Source organism: Zosterops lateralis (assembly GCF_965231275.1).
Source record: "Zosterops lateralis genome assembly, chromosome: 6".
In the NCBI taxonomy this organism is placed as follows: domain Eukaryota; kingdom Metazoa; phylum Chordata; class Aves; order Passeriformes; family Zosteropidae; genus Zosterops; species Zosterops lateralis.
In genome coordinates this window covers 55,637,532-55,655,113 of record NC_139761.1, presented here as the reverse complement: position 1 = coordinate 55,655,113, position 17,582 = coordinate 55,637,532, and the positions used below count along the sequence as shown (strand labels likewise).

The following is a 17,582-nucleotide window of genomic DNA, read 5'->3' as shown; positions in this document are numbered from 1 at the left end:
ACACTCCAAATACCTGTTAGAGGGAGAAGTTAAACCCCATACATAGAACAAGCATTTAAGGTAATCAGCCTGTACCCAATGTAAAGTCATAAGATGTTCTTCTTTAGATTGCTTTAGCAAACAGAAAGCTCAGTGTATGAAATTTAAAGCAGCTCATGCTGTCACTTTTGCTGACATTTAAATGGACCGTGAAAAATGGATTTCTTCTCTTACATTATTTTTATGAATTACCTTTTCTTTCAGTGTAGCGACTCTTTCCGTGAGATCACTGATGGCTGTTTTCTGTTCAACATTCTCCACTTCATACACACTGCATTTCTTTAAGGCTTCATTCAACTTAAAAGTAGAAGTTCATGTGACAGAAATACATAGAATTCTATTAAAATTGTGATGCTACCAGTTATAATATTGAGTTTATACAACAGTGAAGTTTATACTTTGATATTAATAAACAATAACTTATCACTCCAATAAAATGTAAATACTTCTATGCAAAGCTGTGTTTGGTCTAATAAATCCTTACACCAAACTTAAAGCAAAGCAATTAAATGAACAAAACTGTAAAGACAGTAAAAACTTTCAGACTGGGAAAACAGCAATAATTCTCTTGGGACACAAATGAAAAAAAGCTCATCAGTTCTAATAAGTGAAATACTAACTATAAGTTTAACTTACTTTTTGCTCAGCATGCACAAACTTTTCCCCAAGCTCTTTGTTCAGAATATCCTTTTCTTGAAGCAGTTTCCTCAAAGTTTCAATTTGTTCCAGTTTTTCTGTCGTGCTCACCAGTTTTTGCTCTCTTTCTCCAAGTGAATTTTCAAGGAAACTATTTCTGTCACTTAATCTGAAAGGAAAATACGTATTTAGACATTTTGAAAACAAAGCTTACATTAAGCTTTCTAAACATACTAACCCCAAATTAAGAGAATCATTATTTTTACACTTTCCACTTAAACTTCCAAGTATGAAAACAACACAACTGCAAACAGAAACATGACTAAGGTTTTGAGAGATTATACTCCTCACAAGAAGTTGAAGTTTAAAGCAGAGAAAGCCAATGGTGTGTGGAGTTGTAAAGAACCTTCTTTTTACCCTTTAAGCTGCTCATTCAAGCCAGAGATCAGAATTTGATTCTTTTCCACATCTCGCATTTGTTGGTTGCGCAGCTGGGTGAGTTGAGTTTGAAAACGCTCATTTTCATTCTGCAACAAAGTAACAATGAAGAGCATTATCACACCCAGAGAAGCACGAGAGAACTGGAGCAAAAAGGAAGCAAGCTTTGTTCACACAGCTTTTTGGGGGTTTCAAACACAGTACAAATCTCCTACTCTAGTCAGATCCACTGCACCAATTCAAAAATAAAACCACAAAAAAAAAAAAAAAAAAAAAAAGGTACAACAGCAACCAAAAGCAAAACACATCCAGAATCAACAGCAAGTAGGACAAACGTGGCAAACTTGTCACCATTCATGAACAGAAGGTGGCATTTTGGAGGAGGCAGAACACACCTGCACCGCCCTCAATAGCTGCCCTTCTTCCTCTACACCAAACGTTACCTGTATTGAAAGGCTTTGTTACAAGAGTCTCAGTAATTAATGTAAGCTTGTCTCTCATCTTAAAACCAGTCATTCTTTTTTACACACATGCAACTTAACAGATGAAGAACTATGAGTAATGCACCAAGAGTTTGAGTACAAAATCGGTTGTGTCACTTGGTGACAATATGGTTCACAAATTATCACAGTAATTTGTCAGTCAGGCAACACTAAAAAAACCTTTTCCTTTTAAAAGAACTCAAGTGTTCTCTGTGGGGCCTTCAGTGAATGGTTTTAAAACATAACTATGTGTCTAGCTAATGTCTGGGGTTCAGACTGCACATGTATGTATTTATATAAAATTATGAATCATTCTTCTATAAGCAGTTTCTTCGCTAAATATGTGCACATATATATATATGAAAAATTAAATACACACACACTCTTACAGAAAAGAAACTTGAGGGATATAAATCCCTCAACTGGGAAATTCAAACGAGTCATAACCAAATCTGATTATGGACCTTCTGGCAAAGACCTCCACAAAGAATTATGAAAATCATGTTGTCTTTTTATTATGTTTCTAGAATAAATAAAGTTTAATCCTAATCATAATTCTCCGTGTGCTGAAGAAAAGCAACAAGCTTCAACCTCAAAGCATAATATAGGATGTGCACACTCTCTGACAACATAATTAATGAGTGTAAATTAGGTTTCAGCCATTTTTTGTCAGCTGCAAATTGATGGTTTTGGCTTACTGTAGGCTGTGATATAAAGAACATAAACAGAGAATGATTCTCTTGCATCATCAGGTTTACATATCTCCAAAGCTCACCTGGAGAGCCTCCATTCTACCTTGAAGCTGAAATCTGTCTTCCAAGTCCTGACAACGCTCTTCCAGAAAAAGTATTTGTTCCTGTAGTTGGTTTCTTTCCAATTCCAACTCTTCAACCACACTCCGTAAACCTACTCAGGTCAAAGAAGGAAAATTCTTTCAAGAGAAGTCCATCAAAATTTCTGAAGTCTAGAAATGGTTGCAGCTCTTTATTTAAAGTTCTCATCAGTGTTGGGCAAAAACAAATCTCACCCATTTCCAGTGGAAATGCCTGAGGCACTACATCCCCAAAATTAAGAGAGCAAAAGTACTCTTAACTGCTGGAAGACCAAAATAAAGTTGCAGAGCTCATGAACTCGGGGGACCTGGGAGAAACTTTCTAATATTGAGCCACCACTATTATGGCTCAAACAATAGTGTGGCTCTTCCTACATTAACCACAAGTTGATGTAGGCTTGCAGGGTATCTTAAGTAATTATTAATAAACTGGTCTGGATTGACAATTTGCAACTGAGCCCATTCCATCTTAACAATAGGATGTATTTGCAAAATTTACCACTGATATAAGAACATCAGCATTAAAAACTGAGAATTGTATTTTTAAATTAAGCAGCAGTGGAATGGAATTCTGGATTGCAACATAACTGTGATATACACTGGGAACACGTTCACAGGAACAAGACTCCATAACTTAAAACAAACACATGATCTTGCCACATGGGATATTGATGGGCATCACAGCTCATCCAATTCCAGTGCTCAGCCATACTGATGCTCCACTTGTGAGCCAGAACTAGGCAGTTCATCCAGCACGCACATGCTTGGAAATGAAAAGGAAGGAAACACAAGCCAAAAAAATCCAACAAAGATTAGAATACACCACAAATGGGCTGTTAGCTGAATTTGAAAACAAAAATAGACACAAAATGCAGATGCTGTGTGCATGCTTTCATCAACTGTCTAGGTCGCTGTCACACCTGCATTGGGTGAAGGGTACTCTGGCCACCAACCTCCCATGTTTTCTCCTTCAGCTGAGTCAGTGCCATCCAAGGGGACATTCAGCTCTTGGAAGGACTGTTTGCCATCAAAAGGGAATTCTTCCTACACACAAAACAGGAGAACAAAGTTTAACTTAAAGAAAGAAGTGAGCAGGGCTAAGATAATTCTGCTACTAAAACCACAGTTTCCATCAAAAATACCAAAACTCAACACTGGGTATTTAAATGCAAGGGATTTTAAATGCAAGTATGTGGGATTGCTGTGGCCTAGATTGGCCTGCCCAGCTTCCAGCTATTACTTCCAGGAAAACCAAGTCTCCCACAGGTTTTTTAAGACATCTGCAAGCCTTTAAAAATACCCTCAGCTCTCTGAGAAGGTAATGGATAACAATGTTTGGATATCTTAATTAGTGCCTGATTTCTGAAGTTAAGAGTCTCTGAAGTATCAGTTAACTAATTATATTCTTCCAACGGTCTGTTAACGTGACAATGACATCCTAATTCTTATAGAATTTTCATGCAAGATACAGCACCACCTACCTAGAAGTGTACCTGAATTAAGTGGCACTAATTATTCAGTAAAGCTCCACCAGCAAAAAGATTTGTAAAGATTTCATTGAAGCCAAAAATGGCTTTAACATCTGAAGCATGCATGTGGCTCCAGGCATGGGAATTACTCCAGAGAGAACCTTGCGATTTTTCAGAGGAAAGGAGGAAGAGGTGTGATGCCATTGGAATTTTTCATCTTCTGGCTATGTACATGATCATTAAATTTATCAATGTTTTCAGTTCCAATCTATGTTCTTAAGCGCCTAATATTTTAAAGACTAAAGCACCACATATGTAACAGTACTTCCCACGTTTTTATTAACAGACAGGTAAAAATAAACTCATATCTCTTTGAACCCACCTGCAGCTTCCTGCTGGTCTGACTGCCTTTTCTTCTTGCCTGCTGCAGCCTGCCCACTCCTTGAACTGTGGCCAGTTCCTCCTCCAGCTCCTGCTGCCCTGAGACTATGGCTGGATCGGAGCAGCCAGGAAAGAACCAGTCATCCTCAATCAGTTTTGTGCCACAGGAAAGCATTTACATTTATATCAGACACTACTACATGAAAAGAGACCAGAGACAGGGTGAAGTCCCTACCAATGACTGACAGGAACAAGATTAAAGATTAAAATCCACTGCGTTCACCTTGTGATTTCCCTCCAACATTGCTGTGTAGAACATAAAGTCTGAGTATCTCACTAAGAAGAAGCAAACCACAGTCTAATTTCACTTCTTCATCAGCTCTAAAGGAAGACTTTTTACAGGAGGGTGGAAAGGGTGAGGTTATACCATACTAAGAATGAAAGTAAATCAATTAAAATGCCAAATTACATCTCAGTTCAATTTACCAGGTTCAAATATAACTGATTTGTATGATGAAAACCACAGCTTTTTCAGCTGATGCTTTTTTAATCTCAACAATCACATTCATTTTTACAAAAACTTTTGATTTTAGTATGAGCTCTAAAGCCAGATCATTTGAGGAAGTCACAAGCATGTGTTACACTGCAAACTGGCATCAAACCATCTTATCATGAATTAGTAACACCAATCTTTCCAGGACAAATACAGAATCACTAGTAAATAAACACACTGAATAAACTGAGAATATGAAAGCTTAGGTATGCATCCTGTTCATTGTTAGAAATGATCTGTCATCTGAAGTGCATTCCCATCTGTTTTGTGATACAACAAAACACATTCAGGGTAAAGATTAGGAAACAACACGTCCCATGCAAAGCAGACACAACAGCACAGCCAGGGAAAGGGAGGGAAAGTAAAGGTGGCTCCATACTTTAATTGAAAGTTACATTAATTGGGTAATTCCAAATTTGACTTTCAGTTTAACCACAAACTCAGAGAATTGATGTCAATACATCTGTGAGGTCAACACCAGGAACTATTTGGAGATTCGGCCCTATAGAGAATAGTCTGCTTTCATCTGACTTGGCCAAGGATTATTATACCACAGACTTCCTTAACTCACAATTCTGTAGCACCTGCTAGATTTAAATTCTTCCTGTAATATTTCAAAATTACGCACCTAATGTCTTGTCAGAAAAGATTAGTGGGTAAAAAAGCCAAAGAAAAAAATAATTACCCTTTTCAAGTGGGATTGATAAACTGGATTATACTTCTGATTTCAATTACACTTTGGCTTCTTGCACTGTCAATTCGTGTTTTAAACACCTTTGTGTATTCTCTAGATTTTATACATATTTTTTATCATTATACATACTTTTTCAAGGCTGTAAAACTAAATACTAAATTTGATGACAGGGCTTAAAGCTCCGTTTACAGGAACTGCCAGTTAAGGAGTTCAAAGAGCAAGATCTATTCTAGGTAAAAATTTAGCCCCTCCTCTGACACTGTAATGTAAGAACCCAATATATTTAGGCTCCTAAGTATCTGATCATGAAAAAACAATGAAATTACCGTTATCACAAGAATAACAGAAGTATAAAAATTGGAGCTTTAGAATGATTTAGCACACTCAGACAAGTGTTAAAACACTTCCAGTTAAACTGAGCATTGCTTTAACAACAATTAGTAAGTAAATATATTTTCTAATGTTTTACAGCAGCTTAGGAAGCTTTTCATTTGCAATTATCTAACATAAAAACCTGAAAAACTTCCCAGAACACCTTTTTTCAGATAGGCACTGCATACAAACAAACTGTTTGTATGTACTGTCTATACTTCCTTCAGTCACTACTGATGCTACATATTACTTAGATATGGCTTAAAATATTGGTAGCTAATATTAATGCATGCAAAGTTCAGCAATTTATGGGCTGGACTATTATTTTTTTTAAAAATACCACTGAATTTCAGGTGGTACTAAGAATGAATTTGATTTTTATTTCATCACAACCACTTCTGGCAAGCCTACACATTTGTCTCCAGATAGAACATAAATATGGAGTCAGCTGTTACTACAGTGAAGAAAATGAGGATGATTTCATTAATATAAAAGAAGAAACAGGTATTGCAAGGCAGGAGAAACTCAAGTTAAAACCCAGCAGTTGTTACACGTACTGCTAAAAACCACAAAGCACCAATGGCAGGCCTGGCAAGGTACTGCTGGCGATTTTCTCCACCAGAAGCAAGAGCAGGAGAAATCAGCAACAGTACATTGCAAGGGGCCATTGCTGCAGGAACCTGCATGCACAAAACTGATGGGAAACTGCTCTCCCTGGCTGCCCAAATCGCAGTGGAGGGTAGGAGTGGAGGGGGAAGGGACGCTCAGGGCTCACCAGGTGGAACGGCAGGAAAAAAAAGAAACAGAAAGGTCATGCTACTCCCAAGGGACAAAAAAAAAAAGCAAAATTAAACCTGGACTGAGGCAGAGGAAATTTTACAAGTGTTATTAATATTGCATGTGGCTCTGTGGCCAGCTAACAGGTAGATTTAATGGAGGGGTATTATTCCCTTTCAATACCAAAGCATAAATCCTTCAAAAAAGAAGAGACGTGATCCTTAAAACATTTCTGTGCTTACACACTGAGCTTTCAAATGGATCATGGAAGTGAAAAATAATTTAGTCACAGATTGAAAAGAGAAAGCTCAAATGAACTAATTGGATTAATTATGATGGTAGGTCCTGTGCATTAAAATTCGCCATTATTCCCCACGTGGCTAACAGAGGGGTCAAAAACTGTAATTTAGTTCAGATGTCACGGAAAGAGCAGTAAAAGCTATCTAAGATTTAACCAGACTTTTATAAGTTCTAATAGAAGCCACTTCAGCTTCTCATCAGCTGATTAATTAATAATTTAGCAAGCCCTAAAACCGAACATTACCTGAAATGCTATTTTCTGTAGGTAATTTGATATTTTTAGGCACCTCCAAGCCACTGCCAGTGAGCATTATTCAGCTGGCCTATACAGGTGGCACCTAATAACAGATCACTAAATATCCTAAACAGAATTAATGAGAAACTTCCTAAAGAGAAACTCCAAGTCAGGTACATTTTGCTTAAGCACCACCTTGATTCCTCTAATTCAAACCAATGCTACAGTCCCCCACACTTTCACCAGTTTTCTAGGCAGGTAGCTTTACTACTTCAATGGGGAACTATTTATCATTGATAAAATATGATTTTTAAATCATTTTTATCATTTATCATATGCAGACAATAAGCCTTTCAAGCAGTCTTACAGAGCAGCAGCTCAAATGGCAAACAGAACAGCACATCTACTAAAAATCATATAAAACAAGATGAACGTATGAAAAACAAACTCGAGGGAACAAGAAAAAGCAGAAATTGCAAATTTCAGCAATTTCACTAACTACATATCCTTTATGACTACGAGATGAGCCACGGTGGTGTGCTATCAATTCGGTCTGAAGCACAACAGACACACACAGATCCATAAAAACAGGATTGTTGTACTGGAAATAAAGCAAATCACCTTCTCTCTCCTCCTCAATCTGAGCCATTCTCAAGGCCATGGCAGATTTCTCTTCTCGGGCTTGATCCCGGGACTCCTCTGACTCCGGGACATTTTCCTGCCATTCCAAGAGCTGACTCTGCAATTCATCCACACTACCTGATTCACTGGCCTAACAAGAGAAATTCTGTGTTAAAATAAATTTACCACACCCCTCTGCAAATGCAAATGCATTGTAAGTTGGCAAACCATCGTAATTCACCACTTTACATAAATAAAAATCTATGAAATTGGTAAGTGTAGACTGTAGATATTGTAGATTATGTGAAAAACAAGTCCCACGACTTCATAAAATATTAAAAATATTTTGTCTACAAAATAACAGTGGCACTTTGATGACTCATGTTAAACACAACTGAACAAATAGCAAACTGCTTGGAAAAATGTAATTTAAATTGTGTGCAAGAAGTAGGCGGAAGTCAATCTTTTTGAGTAATACGAAACCTGTCACTTTGCTCTTCAGTTGAACAGCCACTGACAATTCCACCCATCAATAAATTAATTCTCAGCTCCAAAATCCAGCTGATACACTTTTCAAAGTCTAATTAGCACCAATTATCAATAACTCATGCAAATCAATTGTCAAGTCAACCTGTGAAGCTGCTCTCTTTGTAACTTGGTCGAGGTCAGCCTGCAGCTTCCTCTGCTGCTCTTCATAGAGCTCCAGCTTTTTCAGCAGTTCTTCTACAAAAACATAATAAATTTGTCTCATGAGGACCCAAATAATTTACTTCTGTCTCTTTACTTTGGATCATCTGCAAAAGATTTTCTTTTACCATTTTGAGTCCTGATTTCATGCAATGACTGCAGTTTTGACTGTAGTTCTTCATTTTCAACTTCTAATTCTGACACACGATTGCTTAAATCAGATACATCATTGTTCTTTGAGGACAACTGAAAGAAAACATAGTTATGGGGGTTTCAAACACAGCAAAATCATAGCAAAGTCTTTTTTTTTCTTATTCTTTAGTAGTATCTACAATAACTGTTTTTCTAATATTTAAAGTGCAATACAGCAGCTCATCTCTAACAGATTTACTCCTGAATGCCGGTAACACAATTTGTACTACTTTTTTATTTAAACTACATCTTGTATCAACACTTTATGTCCATTCCATTTTCATATTCAATTCATAAAGTGAACTATTTTAATATTCCATTTATCCCACAGTTCACTTTTTCCCAATCAAATCTCCAAGCACAATAGCTGGAGGAAGACACAAAGCCTTAAACACAAAGCCACACATACATTTTTCAGTTCATCCTCCAGCTGTTTGATTCTTGATTTAGACCAAGCCTTCATTTTCAAAAACTTGGCTTCAGATTTGCTGGCCTCTTCTGTTTTCAATTTCACTTGGACTACGAAACAAGAAGCAGGAATTATTTAAAACTGTAGAGAGATTATTAGTACAAAACTTGTGTGTAATTCCTTTAGCAACTGGAAGTTACACAAGACAACAGCATTTACAGGAAAACATAAGAATTAGAAATTTATAGTTCATGTGTTTATCCTGGTAGTCCTCCAACCCTCATTATTACAGTACTTAATCACTTTTATTACTGTGGCAATAATATTCCATCAAGTTTCATGTACTTCTAATTGCAGTAGGTATTGGACTGGCTCAAAATACGTACAAGTCTGGGGCAAAGAAACCTTTAATATTGTCAGTGACAATGGCTTAAACAGGATACCTTCCAAATCTTCCATTTTCTCTTTGGTTATAGATTCCACATCTTTGACTTCTTTGGATTCACTCTGTCCACCACCACTCAACTCTGCCACTTGTTTCTGAAGCAGAACCAGGGCCTGGTCTTTCTCTTGCAGCTCAGTTTCATGTTTCTCTTGAATTTCATGCAGTTCAGCATTGTATTTCTCCTTAACTTTTGTCATTTCAAGCTCATGTTTCTCCATCATGTCTTTTAATTGGGCTCTCATTACATGTTTCTCAGCATCCAGTTTAGACTGGAGGTTTTCTTTTTCAGACAGAAGACGTTTCAGGTTTTCATTAATCTCCTGTTAAAAAAAAAAGCACAGTACAAAAAAATATTTATAATTTCAATGCAAAGTATTTTTCCTACCACTGTCAAACACTATACCTGTACTCCCACTTATGGCATTTCTTACTTTCAATTGCTGGTCCTTGGCATCCAGCTCTTTCTGCAAGACATCGATCACCTGTGTTCTTCCCAGCATGACTTCCTCCTTTTCATGGAGCTTCTGTTTCAAAGCCTTCAGTAGCTACCAAAAAGAAAAAGTGTAATAATCAAGCAATCTATGAAAGACTTATTTTTATTCTCCCAACCAGACACTTGAACTGTGTCACAGAGTTTAGTAATTACATGATTCCCAATTCAAGCTGCTGAGTTTCCAGAGCAACGTACCTGTTCTAGGTCAGCACTTGCATCAGATTTAGCAGCTAATCTAAAAAGCTCCTGCTCATGTTTTTCTCTCTGTGTTTCCAGCTCCTTTTCCTTTTCCTGGATAATATTTTGAAACAAACGTACCTAAACCCACAAAGAAAACAAATATGAAACCAGTCCACAAACTATAGTGAAATCACACTGAACTATCTAACTAAAGGTACAGCAAGATAATGGATTCCAAATTAAGTCTGAATTTTGCTTCCAGTAACATGAAATACACTAATCAGTCACTTATGTTCATTCCTAACAAGTTTCTATCAACTAAGCCCAAATGGCAGTCTCCTCCTCAAGCACCTGTATTCTATTCCCAAGGTGATTTGTAGCTCTCTTACCATTTTCCTAAGAACCAGATATATCTTTTGGAATCCTGCATTTACTTACATTTTCCATGTATTTAGCTTCTTTTCCTTGGAAATGTTCTCTTTCCTTGTTTTGAATATTTTTCAGACTCTCTATCTGCTCCTGGAACAAGCTGCATTTTTCTTCACTGTCTCCCACCTTCTTGGTAAGGTTCTGCACCAGAATCTCCATGCTTTGCAGGGATGACTCTTTAGCTGCCAGCTGATTCTTTACAATGCAAACCAAAAGACAATTAGCAGAAAAATGATACAGCAGTCATGAAGCTTTTCCCTGGTAAGGACAAAATAAGTAAGTAAATACGTATAAATGAAGATAGTCAGTAAAGAAATTTTTATTCACATGAATTAACTGTGTTTCAGAGAGGGATGGACTCTACATAACACATCAGAACTCACTGAAATCTAAGAGATTTCATAATTGAGATGCTAACACACCTTCAGCTCTTCATTGGGCAGGAGTATTTCATTGGCAGCATCACCAGATCCACAGGCCACCTGCAAATCCCTGATGTAAGCATCCCTTTCTGCCAGCCTCTTCTCCTTCTCTGCCAGCATGGCATCCATGTCGGCCCCACGGCTGCGCTGCGCCTCCAGCTCAGCATCCTGAGGAGGGGAAAGGCACAATTGTCTATAGTCTGTGCTTCCATCTCCAGCACAGGAGAATAGCTGGCATCATTCCCTGGCTACCTGTGTTAGAGTACTCCAAAAATTACAGTCAGAAGTATAACTGGTTCTGTTTGAAGTGTAATCATCATTTACTGGACTCTTCTCTCTCAAACTCTGCAGCATTCCCATCCCTGCCACCATCCCATAACCACGGGAAGTTATGGCCACAAAACACCACAACATGAAATCAGCCCTTGCCTACATTTATTCCTGTTATGACCTATTTTTTCCATGAGGAAAATTGAAGCAAATCAGTATTTTTATTCAAAATGCAAGATTTAAATACAACATTGACCCACAGAGCTCATCTTTGTATATCCTACTCCATTCATGCAGGATTCCCTGTCCACTGAGGCCACAATGAGAGAATTCCCACTGCCCTTGCTGAGGCTGTAACAACAATTCCTCAACAAAACTCCCAGAATGGCTGTTCAGTAGCACAGAATTAAAAATATATTTAAATAAACATATTCAAACATAATCCTACACCACAAAGGTGAAAAGTCATGTCATATAAAACACCACCTTTTTCTGTAACTCTTCATTTTTTTGTGTGATCTGAGATTCCAGCTCTTCAATTCTCCTTCTCAGCACTAATATTTTCCCTCGATTTGCAGCAGCATTTTCCTGGTCTCCATCTTTTGATGCCTGCAAAAACAGGGAGGTTTGCATTCCATGAACAGGTAACTCCTGGCTTCTGTACCTCTCCCTAGTCTGATAATATTGATGAAAAAAGCAGACTTCACTCATAGACAGTATTTCAGTTCTCTTATATATTTCATATTCCATGTAGAAGTTGGCACAGAATTTGTATTAAGGTTATAAAAGTCTTTGTATTTAAAAATTATCCATTATAATTACTGCTAAAAAGTGGACTGGAATGTGCAGCAAGGAGATTCACTTCCTCTGGCAATTGAAACTCAAATAATCTGGCAAGTGTAGCCCATATATATCAGAGGGAAAACAGGACTACTGGGGGACAAAATGTAAACTCAACCATTCCTAAGCATGTTTTTAATCACGATTTCCACACCTGTAATTGCCATTTTATAGAAATTATCTGCCACTACAAGAAATCAAGTGCAATTGCTAGGCATGTTTTGTTAGCCAAAAAAAAAGATCAGAAGAATAAATAGTTACTGCACTTTTTGAGGAAAACTGAGGACTGCAACAAACTGCTACCATTCCCTTCCAGCACAGCTTTAAAATACAAATCCCCCTGAAAAACTAAATCCTCACTAAAGTTGTTTTAGAAGCTGCATGAAGTCCTACTCTAAAGAAATACAAGTCTACTTGGACAACTGTGTTACTACAAACAGATCTGAGACTCTTGTTAACAGTAAAACACCTGTCCCTTACCAACACCTAATTTACACTTTGCTAATAAGGACAGTTTTACATTTCCTAAGGAACGAGACAGGCTTTGTTTTCACTTCTTCTCCAAACCTTATCTGCCTGATTCACATGTGTCAAAACTTCCAGCTGCTAACAGGATAAAGGAGTGAGAAATTTTTACTAAAACAATTTGAATGGAATGTGAAATTTTCTGAATTTCTATTGAAAAATTAAAGAATTAAATAGAAACAGAGATGAACTGACAGCACCCACTCAGTCTACTCTGATCCTAACCTGACTCAGCCCAAAATTTTAATTTCCCCATTGAGTCCAACATGGAAAACAGCCTACAGCAATTCTAGGAATTGTATCTGCTTTCAAATGTGAGAACATCTTACCTTTTTTGGTTCTGCTTTGGCCTCTAAGCCTCCTGCCACTGGTAACTGCTTCTTAAGTTCTTCCAGCTGCGAGGTTAATGATGCAACCTTGGCTTTGTTCTGCAGCTTCAGCTTGGAAAGCTTGGCATCAGCAGATTCCTTCTCCTCCTACAAACATCAAAATCATGACAGACTAAATTAGCTACGGACAACAGCCTGCTTCCATTCCTCCATTAAAAAAAAAATAGAGAGGCAGAAATCTAAATTATTAACAAAAAGTATCTTCCCTGAAGAGACATTACAATGTTTCATTTTCATTAATTTTTTAAAAATTATTTATTTTTTTTCAATTTTCTCTTCTTTATTTAAGCTTTCAGCACATGGTGATTATTACTGTACAGAGTTCAAAACCTTATGATATAAATTTCCCTATTTTTTTAATAGCAACACAAATCTTAGGCTTGACTTTTTAACAAGAATAATGAATTATTTTTCCATCAAAAAATACAGTAAGACAGACACCTTCATGATAGTGTAAAAGCTTATTTCATTTTGTTTAAAGAGAACTCGATATACAGTGAGTTTTAAAACACGCAGTATTTTAACATTTGGCTATTCACATCCACAGATAAAAAGGGCAGAAAGAAATCAGCCTTGGGAAGAAATCAACCTTATTATTTTTTAAAAGAGTAACAAGCCCCAAAAAAGCCTGCAGGATATTAGATATAAATTCCTTCTAGTTCAATCCTGGAACAGAACACGTGCTGGGAATAAGCAGCAATGTCCAGAGCCCAGAATAGCTCCTTGTGACCATCCTAAAGCCGCTGTAACAGACTAGAAGCCTGTAAAACAAGACCAAAAGGACTGAAGGGAGATTTTAAACAGTGATTTTGACATGAACACACACATAGAGTACCTTTAACTGAAGATCTTTGCTCCGGAGCTCAGCATCCTTCTCCCTGACAAGCTCCTTTAGCTGTGCCAGCAGCTGCTCAGTGCTCGTCAGCTGCTCCGTCAGATCCGTCACTGATGCGCTTCCCACGTCCCTGGAGCCTGCAGCCTGGGGAGATACAGGGAACACTCAGCCTGGGGAGATCCAGAGGAATGCTCAGCCTGGGGAGATTCGGGGAACACTCGGCCCGGGGAGATCTGGGGAACACTTATCCCAGGGAGATCCTGGGGAACGCTCGGCCCGGGGAGATCCTGGGGAACGCTCGGCCCGGGGAGATCCAGGAGAACGCTCGGCCCGGGGAGATCCTGGGTGCTTTCAAACAGCCAAATGGGGCACACAGCACTGCTCCTCAAATGCCTGCCCTTGGTGTCTCAGTTTATTACAACAGTCAGCAAATGCAATACTAAAACTTCCATGGATTACATATACTCATAGCAGGCTGCTTTACACCAAGTCACATGGAATTCTAAACCTTATCAACTGCTTTAACAATATTGGCTTGGAATACAGCAAAACCATCCGAGCATTGTAGGTATGAGCACCTGAACCTCCTCATCCACTGGATTTGTGTTGTGACAGCCAGAAGTGCTGCTAAATAAAATAAATACCCATAAAATATTGATATTGAACCTACTCTACCCAAAGACACCCCGGGGATGGAGCTTATGTAACTCCTACAGATGTTTCCTTAAGGCAGGATAAGCAGAATGAGGACAAGCACAGCAGCTGTGGCAGGCATGAGAGATTAAATATCAAGGAGATAAGAAACAACGACACAGCCTGACTTTTACAGCCATAAAACTGTCATGGTAAAACTAGTCAAACAACTGCTTTATGAAAGAGAAAATATATATGGTTAGCATATGAGAAATGACAGATTCTCTGTGTCAGAGAGTGTTAAAAAGATATGAATGGTAGCTCAGTACTTACTGCTGTTTTGGAAGGAGAATCATCTCCACTGCCCCATTTCCACATAATTCCACGATGGCTAGGGAAACACAAATGAAATAATACCACAGTAAGTATCAGGGACTCCAATAACTGCAATTAATTCATACTTCTGTGTAGCTCGTTGTAAAATGCTTGAGAGTGATTTGCTCAGTTCTGACAGCATGTCTGATCTCCACTACACCACCAGTTGTTGAGGAATAACACTCCTCATTATGTACAAAATATGCATAACATGCCTTTTCTAAAAACTGCCAATACTTCCAAAAATAATCCAGAGAAGAGTAAATGCCACGGAGTATTATTCAGCACAGCTGCCTCTCCAGCATATAAATAGAAGACACAAACCACATACAGTTTGCTAATATTTAACCTGACCCTACACACCGCCTGTCACTGCAGGAGAGCAGGGATTACACCAACACAGATTGCTAAAAAAATCACACATTAAGGATAAAACCATTAAATAACATCAAACTGCTTGAATTGCTGTGACTGCTGCTTATCTGAAAAGTACAACCAGCACTGCACCTGCCCAGTAATTGTCACTCCCAACTAGCAACACCCAGAGGGAAACCACGTGTGCTTTCCATCCTGTGTTACAGATTTCTGAAGTACACATCCACAGAGCAGGCCTGAATTTGGAAAGCAGTTTACAGCAAGCATTAGCACTCAGCTTATCTTGGAAAGAATGCAGCCTGACAGCAGAGGCTGCTTTTACAGCAGTTCACCACTTCAAAGCTCAACCCAGGAATCACAGACTGCAACCTATGGCCCACATATCACCTACAAGACCAGACTGGATCCTCGGTAACATTCAAATCAGCAAACAAGCCATGGGTGTGGGGATGGGAATTGCAGAACCTGTAAGTAAAGCCCTCCTCTCTTAACTATTGCAGAGCTGCAACATCAAACCTGCTCCCAGGGAAAAGCTCACCTCCAGACACACTAAAGGGTTACCCGGGCACAGAGAGGCCAGAGTGACTCACCAGATGGAACATGGAGGTGCATTTGTAAATATTCCAGCTCTGACTGACAGAATCGTTTTGCTGGTCTCACCTGCCAGCATTCCTACCTGAATCCCTCAACTGCTCCCTCCTGGTGTTTGTTTGGTTTTTTATTTATTTACATCAGTGACACTAAACACTGAGAATTTTCCAAATCAAGTTGGGAAACAAAACTGACCAGGCTTTTCCTACCCGGCATGAAATCAACCACGGATGGGCTTTGCTTTTTTTTCTAGGGTACAGACAGCAAGTTAAAGCTGCAATCCCTCAACTCTTTATCTTCCACAACTTCCGTGAGATGCAACAGATGCCGCTTAATCTTATAAAACAACTTTCTCCTGATGCTTAAAGCACACCTGAGGTTTCAGCTCTGATCACAACAGGATGTCACCAAAAAGAAAAGTCCCAGTGGCAGCTTTGCCTTTCTAACTCATTCCCTACAGCCACGGCCAAATCCAGCTAAAAAAAAAAACCCAAAATTAATCATGTATTATTCATCTGGGCACTTTCCAGCTCCTCAGTCCCCTGAGTCAGAGAGCACAGGGCCCAGCACAAGGGGCACATGACAGATTGAGGCAGCAGCTCGTTCCAGCTCTCCCTGCTGGGGAAGGTGATGGCAGTGCCTTCCCTCCTCTTTGTACAGGCCTAGAGCAGGAAAACAAACTGTGCAACAACCCAGCTAAGCCTGATATTATTTTAAACCCATTCCCCAAAACAATTTGGTGTTGGAAACGCACCCTATGAAAGAAAACTATTTTTATTTAATTACTTTCTCCTAGTACCGGCACACTTTTGCTTTTACCCACCCAAGATGCTGGTTCTTCTGCTGAACAAACTAAATTTGCTTTTGAAAGATCTGTGCCATATATGAACTAAAAGCTCCTGGACAAAACCTTGGCCAAAATCTGCATGAACGTACAACCCACACCACAAACTGAAGCAGCATTAACAAAACCACACACACTCTGTAAAAATTTATCGAGACACTGCTACTTGCACCTGTTATAAACACCATCTCTTAGTCACACTGACCACATTCAAATATTAAAATACTAATATGAATTGTTAGTTACTTTCCAATATATATATATAAAAATACATATATATATATATATATATTAATACAAGGGAAGCACTATTTCATAAGAGCCACCCAGTGCAGAAGCAGCACATCAGAGCAATGCAGGTGCATTGAGGCGACTCCAATGAGTCACTTCCACCCTTTCCCACGTTCCCAGCCCCTCCTGCCCGGCTCCACCGCCGCCCGGCAATGGGAGGGCATCACCCCCCACCTCCCCCGCCTTCCCCCTCGGGGGCTCCGCGGGGCGGGCCGGCACCGGCCGGGGCTGCGGGCGGAGGGCAGGGGTGGGGCGGTGTCCGCACTCACCTGCGGGGCGGCGGAGGGGCGGCCCCCGAGTCCCCCGAGCCGCCTCAGCCCCGTCGCGGCCCCGTCGCCGCCGCCTCTGCGGCCCCGCAGCCCCGCCCAGAGCGGCCCCGGGCCCGCCGCAGCGCCCCCTGCCGGCGCGGAGGACCGCCCGCCGGAGGCCTGTTGAGTTCCTGGCGTTAACAAACTTTTTTCCCATTTTCCTGTGAGCAAGCAGGGATCTACATGCCAGAGGTAAGTCTCCCTACAAATTACCACGTAT

At 39.4% G+C, this 17,582-nt stretch overlaps 1 protein-coding gene across 3 annotated transcripts in view; it reads right to left on the bottom strand.

Annotated features, from left to right (window-relative positions):
- LOC310910852 (uncharacterized protein) overlaps window positions 1-17,381 on the bottom strand; it is a 34,311-nt gene extending 16,930 nt beyond the window's left edge. For 2 of the 3 annotated variants that reach the window (XM_083863897.1, XM_083863899.1), the window contains exons 1-20: window positions 17,324-17,381; window positions 14,912-14,969; window positions 13,946-14,089; window positions 13,051-13,197; window positions 11,843-11,965; window positions 11,087-11,254; window positions 10,674-10,859; window positions 10,251-10,373; window positions 9,994-10,107; window positions 9,561-9,882; window positions 9,118-9,227; window positions 8,645-8,762; window positions 8,461-8,552; window positions 7,830-7,980; window positions 4,279-4,388; window positions 3,348-3,471; window positions 2,371-2,501; window positions 1,093-1,202; window positions 676-844; window positions 232-336 (exon numbers count right to left, since the gene is read on the bottom strand). In XM_083863897.1, the coding sequence (XP_083720023.1) occupies window positions 232-336; window positions 676-844; window positions 1,093-1,202; window positions 2,371-2,501; window positions 3,348-3,471; window positions 4,279-4,388; window positions 7,830-7,980; window positions 8,461-8,552; window positions 8,645-8,762; window positions 9,118-9,227; window positions 9,561-9,882; window positions 9,994-10,107; window positions 10,251-10,373; window positions 10,674-10,859; window positions 11,087-11,254; window positions 11,843-11,965; window positions 13,051-13,197; window positions 13,946-14,089; window positions 14,912-14,956 (2,592 nt within the window). In that variant the 5' untranslated portion in view covers window positions 14,957-14,969; window positions 17,324-17,381. The remainder of the gene's footprint in view (window positions 1-231; window positions 337-675; window positions 845-1,092; window positions 1,203-2,370; window positions 2,502-3,347; window positions 3,472-4,278; window positions 4,389-7,829; window positions 7,981-8,460; window positions 8,553-8,644; window positions 8,763-9,117; window positions 9,228-9,560; window positions 9,883-9,993; window positions 10,108-10,250; window positions 10,374-10,673; window positions 10,860-11,086; window positions 11,255-11,842; window positions 11,966-13,050; window positions 13,198-13,945; window positions 14,090-14,911; window positions 14,970-17,323) is intronic. The other variant, XM_083863898.1, reaches the window with a different exon arrangement.
- Window positions 17,382-17,582: the final 201 nt, after the last annotated feature.